Source organism: Terrapene carolina, unplaced genomic scaffold (genome assembly GCF_002925995.2).
Source record: "Terrapene carolina triunguis isolate 2854851 unplaced genomic scaffold, T_m_triunguis-2.0 Scaffold32922, whole genome shotgun sequence".
Lineage (NCBI taxonomy): Eukaryota > Metazoa > Chordata > Testudines > Emydidae > Terrapene > Terrapene triunguis.
In genome coordinates, this window is record NW_020697273.1 from 642666 (window position 1) to 653335 (window position 10670).

The 10670-nt window shown below is 56.2% G+C and overlaps 1 protein-coding gene across 2 annotated transcripts in view; it reads left to right on the forward strand.

The window, feature by feature from the left end:
* LOC112118513 (NEDD4-like E3 ubiquitin-protein ligase WWP2) overlaps positions 1–8620 on the forward strand; it is an 85704-nt gene extending 77084 nt beyond the window's left edge. For both annotated transcript variants that reach the window (XM_026663226.2, XM_026663227.2), the window contains 8 exons: positions 269–428; positions 1794–1927; positions 2254–2394; positions 3078–3198; positions 3685–3789; positions 4447–4543; positions 6403–6475; positions 6743–8620. In XM_026663226.2, the coding sequence (XP_026519011.1) occupies positions 269–428; positions 1794–1927; positions 2254–2394; positions 3078–3198; positions 3685–3789; positions 4447–4543; positions 6403–6475; positions 6743–6842 (931 nt within the window). In that variant the 3' untranslated portion in view covers positions 6843–8620. The remainder of the gene's footprint in view (positions 1–268; positions 429–1793; positions 1928–2253; positions 2395–3077; positions 3199–3684; positions 3790–4446; positions 4544–6402; positions 6476–6742) is intronic.
* Positions 8621–10670: the final 2050 nt, after the last annotated feature.

Genomic DNA, 10670 nt, shown 5'->3' on the forward strand with positions numbered 1-10670 from the left:
CTGTCTCAGGGCCCAGCAGAGCCGGGCTGGTGTGTATGGGGTGTGCTGCAGAAGAAGGCATGCGCGGGCTGAGCAAAGGCGTCTGGGCTGCTCCCTTTCCCCAGGTGAAGCTTTTGTATGCAGGGGCCAGTAGGCCCAGGCCCGCCTGCCAGCTGCCCCCCAGAGCCCGGGGCCTGCTGCCTGGAGAGCAGGAGTGGAGCGGCTGAGCTCTGCCCTCTTGGGGGCGCCGAGCACCCCCGTCACTGCGCTCTGGTCTCTCGTCCCCCAGGGAATGGTTCTTCCTCTTGTCCCACGAGGTGCTCAACCCCATGTACTGCCTGTTCGAATACGCCGGGAAGAACAACTACTGCCTGCAGATCAACCCCGCCTCCTCCATCAACCCCGACCACCTCACCTACTTCCGCTTCATCGGCCGCTTCATCGCCATGGTGAGCGCCCCGGCGCCGGGCGGAGAAAGGGGCCAGTCAGTGAGGAGAGCAGGCCTGGCCCCACGCATGGCAAGCCATGTGGGGAGGAGGGGCTGGGATTGGCCACTTAAACCCGAAAATGTTCCAAGCCTTGGCCCCGGAGGGGGAGCTGCCTGCCCAGCTCCTTGGAGGGCCAGCAGCAAGCAGGCTGGCCCGGGTTGGGTGTGCAGGAGCAGCTGGGGCCCAGCCTCGACTTGGACGGGGGGGAGGGCATAGATGGCACCAAAGGTGGCTCCATCCCAGAGGCCAGGACTCAGAGGGGAGGAGCCGTGTGCTTGGCCGGACTGTGGGCTCCACCAGATCCGCAGCCTCAGGAACAGCTTGGGGGTCAGGGTGCACTGTGAGTGGGGCGGGGGCGTGGGGCTCTGGGGTCTGTGTCTGGGGTGGAGGTGAGCAGGATGTCTCTGTAGGGCTGTGTATTGTGGGGCGAGAGTAGGGCCTATGTATCAGAGGAGGCACATTGGGCTGGCCGGAGGGGGGTTCTATCGGAGGAGGTTCGGGGGGGGGTGTCTGTGTATCGGAGGCGGTTCCCGGGGCCTCGCCCAGCTGTACTGCGGGGATGTGCCCAGCTCCTTGGCTGCCGCCCCAGTGTCCCAGAGGATCTGCAGCTTTGGGGGCTATTTTTAGCCCCAACAATGTGAGATTTTCCAGCTGCCCAAACGCCAGCCTGGCGGGGGCTGGGTCTCAGAGTCCCCTGGCTCTGGGATCAGCCCCTCCATGGTGCCATGCTCAGGAAGCTGGTACGTTCTTCCCAGGTCTCCCCCAGCCGCCCGGCCCTGCTCGGAGCAGAGCCGGATCCCCATAAACTCTCCGACTATTAATCACCGCTGGGCTGCTCCAGACAAGCGTCTGCATTGTTTTTGGCTGCCTTTGCCTTGAGGCTTCTGGAAGCCAGGATCCAGGGCGGCCACAGCAGGGCTGTTTAAACAAGTGCTCTTAATAGAGCTGCAAACGGAGAGGGAGACGCCATGGAATTGGGGGTGGGAGGGAAGTTGGGTGCTCTGCACTCCTGGCGCTGCGGGCAGGACTCCAGGGCTGGGCTGTGTCATCATGAGGGGCCACGTTCTCCTAGTTGGAGCCTCTGGGACCTGTCCCCCTTGCTGGCTGTGCTCCGTTGTCCCAGGAGGCTCAGGGTCCCGCTTGGCTCACTGGCTAGCCTCAGGGTCCCCCGGCAGGCGTCTCCCCCAGCCACCTGGCGGGAGTGGAAGGGGAGCAGTGTCGGGTGCTTTAGTCGCTACGTTCCGCCGGCCCCACTGCCGCTTTTGGCAGCGCCCGTGGCCATGCTGGGACCCAGAGCCCGTGACCGGGGTGTTCTCTCCCGCGCAGGCGCTGTATCATGGAAAATTCATTGACACTGGCTTCACGCTCCCCTTCTACAAACGCATGCTTAACAAGAGACCCACGCTGAAGGACCTGGAATCCATCGACCCTGAGTTCTACAACTCCATCGTCTGGATCAAGTCAGTGCCTCTCCCCTGTCAGCCCAGGGTCCCTGCTTCTCTAGGGGTGATGGGGCGAAGTCCCCAGACAGGATGGTCTCTGGCCACACTCCAGGGCTCAGTGTGCTTAGGATCCTGCCTCGGGCCTGGTGTATCAGACCCACCAACGCCTGCACATGAGCCTGTGAAATGTCCCAGCAGCTGCAGAAAAGCCAGCCGTACCAAGGCATGCAGCTTGGTCACATGACCCCAGGGTACCCGTAGGGAGTGCTGCCGCCCCCATCCTGCCAGATCTCGCCTTGCTGGGTGCAGCCAGGCTAATGTTCCTTGTGTTGCTTCCCCCCCAGGGAGAACAGCCTGGAGGAGTGTGGCCTGGAGCTGTACTTCATCCAGGACATGGAGATTCTGGGCAAGGTGACAACACACGAGCTGAAGGAAGGAGGGGAGAGTATCCGGGTGACGGAGGAGAATAAGGAAGAGTATATCATGTGAGTACCAGTGCCTGGGCTCTCCCCCCACCTTGGCATGGAGTGTGGGGCTCGGGGGCATGGGGCTGCTCCCGGGGCTACTTGGCTTTGACGTGGGCAGCGGACAGGAGGAGATGGGCTGTGGGCTGGGTGGCCCTGCCCCAGCCCTGAGCGCTCAGTCGGGATCTGGCTCTGGGGGTGGGGCGGGGTTGCCAGCACTTTGAGAGGGGAGGTAGAGCATTGGGGGAGGTTCTTATTTCCCTCTGCCCCAGGCCCTGCGGCTGCAGCCGCTCAGCTGCGTGCCCACCACAGCTTGGAGTGCTGCTGGTTCCGTGCTGAGTTGGGCCCAGGCAGCAGCAAAATCCCCCAAACCTGGTTCGAGTTGGTACATCCCTGTGGCCAGGCGTCGCCAGCGCACCCACGACAGCAGGTCTCTGTTCCCAAAGTGCCCTCTGCCAGCAGGCCTCAGAGAGCCACCGCTCTGGGCTTTGGGAGGCAGGAACACCACACAAGAAAGGATCGGGAGGAACCTTGAGAATTTGCCCGGCTCCTCTCCCCTGCACTTGCCCTGCTGCTGGCCGGGAACATCAGAGGTTCAGACAGCAGGGCTGGCGGGATCCTGCAGGGCTCTGGGGGTTGGTTGCAGGTACCATGTCTGAGAGCTTGGCTGGGGTGCGCCCCGGGTTGCATGTCTGCCCTTGCAGGCTGCTGACGGACTGGAGGTTCACGCGGGGCGTGGAGGAGCAGACCAAGGCCTTCCTGGATGGCTTCAATGAGGTGGCGCCGCTGGAGTGGCTGCGGTACTTCGATGAGAAGGAGCTAGAGGTGAGTCAGCGAACTGCTGGGTCTCCGCGCCCCTGGCTGGGCGAGTCCCGAGCATTGGTGCTCGCTGTCCCACAGCAGAGAGGTCCTAGCATCAGCTGGGGCAGGAGGGGCTGCCGGCTAATGGCCAAGAACCCGCCCCAGTCTGGCTCAGGGCCTAGTGAAAATACAGTTTGTATTTAACTCTGCTCCTGAAATGCTGCCCTGGCAGGGGGGCATTATCCGGACACAAGCTCTCGTGCCGCCTGCTGGAAGTTGTCAGGCCTGTAGAGCAGGTGACCTACTGCCGGGCTGGCCCCTACCGAGCTGGAGACTTCCTGCCGAGCCCCTGACTTCTCCAGTGCCTGGGTCGCGGGCGGAAATGGAACCCCGCTGCCTAGTCTGACCCTGGAGGAACTAGTGCATGTGCCACTCCAGCCGTTCTCCCGCTTAGAGTGCAGGTGGGGGAGAGTCTGTGGTTGGCTGCTGACTTGTCCCCTGGTTCCCTAGCTGATGCTCTGCGGCATGCAGGAGATGGACATGAGCGACTGGCAGAAGAACACCATCTACCGGCACTACACCAAGAACAGCAAGCAGATCCAGTGGTTCTGGCAGGTGAGCCTGAAAGGCACCTGGGAGCCATCCTGAAGGGAGTGGGGTTGGGAGGCAGGATCAGCCTGGCTCCACTGCTCACCAGCCTCCAGGCAGAATGAGATGAAACCGAGCACATCTCCAGCACGAGGGCTTTGGTCGTAGCTGGCAGCGGCTCCGGAGTTGCTCAGGGCAGCAGGCAGCACTTAGTGGTCAGCCTGTTTCCAGCAATAGCTGCTGCTCTGGGGGAGGCAGGATGGGAGATGGTGACAAAAGAGGCTGGAAATAAAGCAGCCCCAATTCAGGTGCCTCTTCTCCTCAGTGAGCAGTCAGGACAGAAGGGGAGCAAACTGGTCCTCTGCCAGGGCAGTGCGGGGTAAAGCCCGTGTCCGGGAGACTCAGGGTCGAGCGTGGAGTCATCTCTCCTGAGGATTCTCAGGCTGGGCGCTACTCCCATCCTGCACCCCTGTGGATCGTAGATTAGATCCTGCAGCCTCAGCGTCTGGGGGACGCTCTGTGTTTTGTGGTTTGGTTTCCTGTTGGAGCTGGACAGGAGCCACTGAGGCAGGAGTGAGAGATGCTGCCCTCCCGCCCCCCAATCCCAAGCCCCATTGCTGAAGCTAGGAGCACACAGGTGATGGCAGAATCCCTGTCTCATTGCATCTATTCTGTTGGTTGCAGGTGATTAAGGAGATGGACAATGAGAAGAGGATCCGGCTTTTACAGTTCGTTACAGGGACCTGCCGCCTACCAGTTGGAGGATTCGCAGAGCTCATTGGTATTTATTTCCCAGCTGCCCCAGGGTGCACAGGAAGGGGGCGGGGGGATAAAGGGGAGAGAGACTCACGATAGTCCAGTGGTGTGGAAGGGCGGGGTGCAGAGGTGGGCAATGTTATGACTGTTATACTCGCCTTTCCGCGGTACAGCTCAGAGCATTTACAAAGGCAGGGAAGTAAGCTAAGGCACAGAGAAGGGACAGAATTCCCCCCAGCTCTCACATTTTTAACCAAATGTTGTACTGTACTAAGCCAAATGCCTTACAGCAGTCGGATATCTGTCAACACAGTTATCTTTATCAACCAAACCTGTAATCTCATCAAACAATGGGATCAGTATTGTTTGACAAAACCTAATTTCCATAAAACCAGCTGTTTGGCATTAATTATGCTACCATCATTTAATTCTTTACTGATTGCATCTTGTATCAGCCTTTCCATTATTTTCATGGAATTGATGTAAACCTAGTCAGCATATAGTTACCCAGGTTATCCTGTTTCCCTTATTAAATACTGTCCCATTAGCTTTTTTCCCAGTCCCCTGGAATTTCCCCAGTGTTCCAAAATTTGTTAAATATCAACATCAGTGGCTCAGAGAGTTCCTCGGCCAGTTGTTTTTAAAACTCTTGATCCTGCATGTTTAAAAATGTTTAACTTTAGCCGTTGCTATTTAACATCCTCCGTTGTTACTGTTGGAATAGAAAGTATTCCATTATTACTATAAGCTGTGAATATTCCATGGAGCTGTGAATATTCCTTAAACCTACTGGGCATAGATTTTTTTCACTGATACCTTTAGCCTCCCTTATCAATAGTCTGCATTTCATCACTGTTCATTTATAGTCATTACTATCAACTTTCTTCTTTTTCCATTCGTTATATATTATTTTTAGTTCTGTTTTTACTTTTCTTATTAATCAGGGTATTTTTTAACTGAAGAAGCATTCCTTTGTAATTGTGAAATTGTGTTTTGTTGGGTATTTAGTTTAGTTTCCCTAGACAACTCCCAATTACCCTTCATGTTTTGTTTAAATTGTTTACATTTTTCTTCCTAATCATTTTTACTCATAATGATTTTCAACTTTCAGTCCAAAGTATATGTATTACTGGTCAGGACTATATACTGTTTGCTCATAACAAATGTGATCCATCATGATCAGTTTCACCTAGGCAACCACAATTTTTATTCAGTGATCAGTTCATCTTCAGATATCAAAATGAGGTCTTATATGGAATTACCCTGAGCTGGCTGCAATATTTCTTGTTAGAAAATTGTCTATAATTTTTAGAAACTCCAGGGACATTTCCATCATGACAGCAGACCTCCAGCATATGTCCCTCAGACGGAAATCCCCCATGATAAGTTTTTCTTCCTGCACATTATATGTAGCTGTTTAAAGAGCTGTTAGTCCTGCTCTCTAGTCTGGTTTGGTGATCTCTAACGGACTGCCACCAGTAGCCCAGGTTTGGCATCACATGCCAGATGAATGGTCTGTCTAGTCCAGCATCCTGTCAGTGGCCAGTACCAGCTGCTTCAGAGGAAGGTAGAAGAAACCCCTTAGTGGCCATTTATGCACTAACATACCTATCGGGGAAATTTCTTCCTGATCCCAGGCTGGTAATGTTGGCTTAAGCCCTGGAGCACAAGAGCTGTATTACCTGATAAGGGAAATGTTTATCCTAGTTAGTGTTACTGTGGGTAATCTTATTACCCATATAAATCTCTACTGAGCTCTTTCCTCAATGAGATCTTGTGGCAGTGAGTTCCACGGGTTAGCTAGATGTTGCGTGAAGTGTCCTTTCCAGCTTTCAGTGTTTCCTTTCCTGTAATGTAATGAGTTGTTCTGTTCGTGACTGACAGGCAGTAATGGGCCGCAGAAGTTCTGCATCGATAAAGTTGGCAAAGAGACGTGGCTGCCCCGGAGTCACACCTGGTGAGTCTCATTCCTCTTGGAGCAGATGGGGGTGAATCCAAGCAGTCTATGTGGGGCTACCCCTTGCTTGCTCTCAAACCAGCTCCACCATGGGCTTTGCGGGGGATGTGGCCACAACTTCCGTGTGCTGGGGCCAGCTTATGCATCTCAAAGTGCAGCCCCAGAGCGTGGCTGAGAGAGCAGGGAGATGCCCCTGCCTCAGGAGAGCATGGGGGCGGGGGAAGGGGGGAATTGCCACTGCATTGACAGCCTTTGTTTTCTCGCCAGCTTTAACCGCCTGGATCTTCCTCCCTACAAGAGCTATGAACAGCTGAAGGAGAAGCTGCTGTATGCCATTGAGGAGACAGAAGGCTTTGGCCAGGAGTAATGGCGCTTGCTCCTTCCCCAGCACCCCCCGGCCGGCCCAGGGCAGAGCAGCGTCTGGAGCAGGCTGCACGCTGGGTGCTCTCGCTCTCAGGGCAGGCAGAGAGCAGTTTGTCTCCCTCCCTCCCTCCCTGGGAGTTTGTCTGTCACTCTTGTTCCTGGGTTAGGCTGGTGCCAATCCAGCCCAATGGCAGACGGGCTGCCCCCCCACCTCGAAAGCGAGCCCAAGGTGTTAGGGGGGAGACGGACACAAGAGCCTGCCCATATGCCACTACTGAGGGGGAACGAAGCGGATGGCTGGGAGGGGGCTGGATCACTGGCCCCTTGCCACACGATGCCCTCCTGGGGGCTGGACCCTGTACAAGTTCCAGTCACTATCCAACTGCAGCCCAGTGTCTGAGCTCCAGACCTTGGGGTCTTTGGGCCTGCAGCAGGGACCCCCTGAGAGACGGCAGTGTCCCCCCAAGGCTGGGCAGTAGTGAAGACACCTCCCCCTCCCCGAGCCACCTTGCATCAAAGAAATGTGTGCAATCGTTACCTCTGCCACCTGGAAAACGGGCATTGAATGAATGGAAAGCAGAGAATTCCGACCAAACCCAGTGATTTCCTGCGGCGTCTTCCCTTTGTTAGTGCACGGAGTGTTTAGCTGTGGCCCTGCGTCCCTTTGGATTGGGGCTGCTCAGAACGGCCCGAGACAGCAGGGCCGGGTGGGCACTTCTGTCTGGGGAAGCTCCTGCCAGGGCCTAGCGCTGGACAGAGCTTTTTAGCGTTCGCTGCAGTCAAACGAGCAGGGAACTGCTTTTTAAGGGTCGTTTTTCACGTCTATTTTTCCTGGTGTATCGATTAAAGTAACTAAAGCTCCTACTCAGGTGGTGCTGGGTAGTGACGTCCATGAGCCCAATCCTGCCCCCAACAGAGGCAATGGCAAAACTCTCACTGACCTTCAGCCGGCTCCTTCCCAGCCAGTGGGCGGGGGGCGCTCTTACCTGTCAGTTGTCTCTGCACAGGATGGATGTGGTTGGGAACTCTGCCCCGGAGTGACCAGTGGGGAGGGCCGCCCCGAGGCAGGCAGGCGGGGGCGTAGGCCTGTGCTTTGATTTGCGAGTGTGTGTGGCCCCCGTGCTCTTTATTTAACTATTTCAATGGAATGTATTGCTAGGTGGTGGTGATGCTCTTTAATAGGATTCTAGAGGCTCCGCTCGTGTTTTGTACAGACAACGCACTGTTCTCTCGCACTCCGGTCCTGCAGCGACTGCAGCTGAGGGCTGTGAAACGGGCTCTTTTGCCGCTGAAACGAGCAGAGAGCTTTTCAAAGCAGTGACCCCTCCCGACTTGCCCTGAGCCCGGCAGCTGAGCGCCCATGTGCGACGAGCTCATGTGGCCTTTGCTCCATCTGTGGGTTCAAGTGGAAACTCTTGGCCTGATTCTTCTGTCCCAGACCGCGGTGGAGATCAGAAGCCCTTGGAGTTACGCTGCTGTAAGTGAGGGCAGAATCCAGCTCTCTGCTGTTTCCTTATTCTACCACCTCTGCCGGCCTAGGCTGCTGCCTCAGAGAGTTCACCCTTCCCAGGCTTGAGGACAGCAATGGCCCAAGTGTTGGTGTGTGCGTGGGGGGCGGGCCCCGCGTGCGTGTGAGAGCATCTGTGTACATAGCTGTATATAATGAAGTCTATGGATACAACAAATTGCAATAGCTTTGGAGCGGTAACCTTGATAGTTTTGTACTGCACCATCCTGCCTCAGTGATGCCAATTTCTTGTGCAATAAACGATCAGCAGCTGCTTGGGGGTTTGCGTGTGACTCTGTGAAGGTGGCAGATCAATACAGTCCTGTGAAGAGAGAGGTTCTGTCCAGGGCTTAAATTCTTACAGAGGATTTCCCAGAGCACCCCCCACCCCCAAGGTGCTATAAAAACTCCAGGGGGGTTGGAAATATTTGCCAGAACTCTGCTCTGCACAGCTCCAGCTGAATTTAACCCTGGTTCTGTCCCCGTCGCTCTGAGCAGCCGGGGCCTGGGGGGGGAATGCTCCCAAGGAGCAGAGCACAGCCCCCTCGGGCATGCAGGATGCAGTGTTAAAGTCATGGAAGTAGGAAGGAAACATCTAAAAAATGCAGCACATGTTTGTGGCCCCAGCATTGGGAATTCAGGCACCAGCAGCAGCTTCTGTCCTCATCACCGTGGGACCCGAGTGCCTTCAGGGACAGCTGGACTCTTCCGGTGCCGTTCTGCGTAGCGCCTCCATTGCGCCTGCACCCACCCCAACTGGTGCTGGGCAGGGGCTTTGTGGAGAAGCGAGGGGGGGGCGAGCACCTCTAGGTGCTGCTATAAATCCTCCACCCCCTGATCCTCGGCTGGCCATGCTCCACTGTGCCCTCCCTGCCCGGAGCCAGTGGGGGCTAGCCTGCAAAGGGAGGCTTGGGTGGAACAGAACTCGGAGCTGGCCTTGCATGTGCCGTTGCTCTGTTCTGGAGGGGCCGTGGTGAAGGGCAGAGGGGGGCTGTCCAGAATGAAGTGAGCATCCAAAGATGGGTGGGTTAGGGAGGCTGCTCTGCCAGGCTTGCTCAGAGAGGGGAGGTGGTTCTGGCATCACCTGTGTGTCGGGGTGAGGAGGTGCCCATCCCAGGGGCTAGAAGGAAAGTTAGACCACACACTGCCGCAGGTGAACAGTGCCCCATTGTGACAGCCTGGGTCATCTGGGCCACGGCAGCGGAAGGGGAGAGTTGGAGCTGCCCCTCAAACGACTAGGGGCAGTTCAATGTCTCTCCCCACCTCCCCCCCCGAGTCCACTAGCTCCTGCTGCTCCCTGGGAGCAAGAGCCGGCACTGATGGGCTGTGTGCTGGAGGGGTGAGGTCCAGCATCTGGGACACTTGATGGAGTCCAGGAATGGTTGGCAGTTCTGAGCTGGTGTTTGGATGGTGCTTGCAGCAGGGTGGGGTGGCTTGTTAGGGGAGAGGAATTTGCAGCTAAGGGAAGGGTGGGAGCGTTGGGGCAATTTCCCTGCTGAGGATCCTTGTGTTCAGCATCTGCGGGCCAGGCCCTTTCTGGGGCTAAAGGGCAGCGCGGTAAATGGACGGAATGGAGAGAAGGGGCCAGCGGCTTTGACACGTTCAGCTTGGAATACAGCCAAGAGCCAAGTTTGCTTAAGGACACAGAGCTGCAGTGTTCATGGGAGAGAAAAGCTTTCAGGTGCCCCAGCAGCAACCAGCCCAATGTCAGCCACAGACACCCCCCTCCATGCTTCCCTTGCTCCATCCTGGACTGTGCCCAGAGGGCTTGGAGCAGGATCTAGACTTTAGTTGCTACCCACATGCCCATTTTTGGTGAGTAAGTGTCCGTATGGGCCATGTGTGCAGCGAATGAGCCTGCACTGCAGCCCTCCTGCCCCGCTGCCCCGCTGGAGGTGAGGCTGATGGCTCCTGAAAGGCTGTAATTGATGGGAAGGTGGTACACGGCGTTCTTTATATTCCAGAGAGATGAGATGGTTTGTTTGCAACTCTACCACCCAGGGGCCTGCGACACAGCCACCAAATGCCCGCCCAGTGACTGCAGTCTGGGCCAGGAGACTCCCAAGGCAGCTGGAAAAATACAGACAGTATAACACAGCCGGGCCTTTGCAGAGCACGAACAGTGACAAGTTCCAATTTCAGACATTCATAGAGTCCAAGGCCAGACTGACCTTCTCTATCAACAGGCCAGAGACCTGCCCCCGAATAACACATAGAGCAAAGGTTTTAGAAAAAGAGCCCACCTTGACTTACAAATTGCCTGGGATGGACCATCCACCACGACCCTTGGTAAATTGTGCTAATGGTAATTACTCTCCTCGTTAA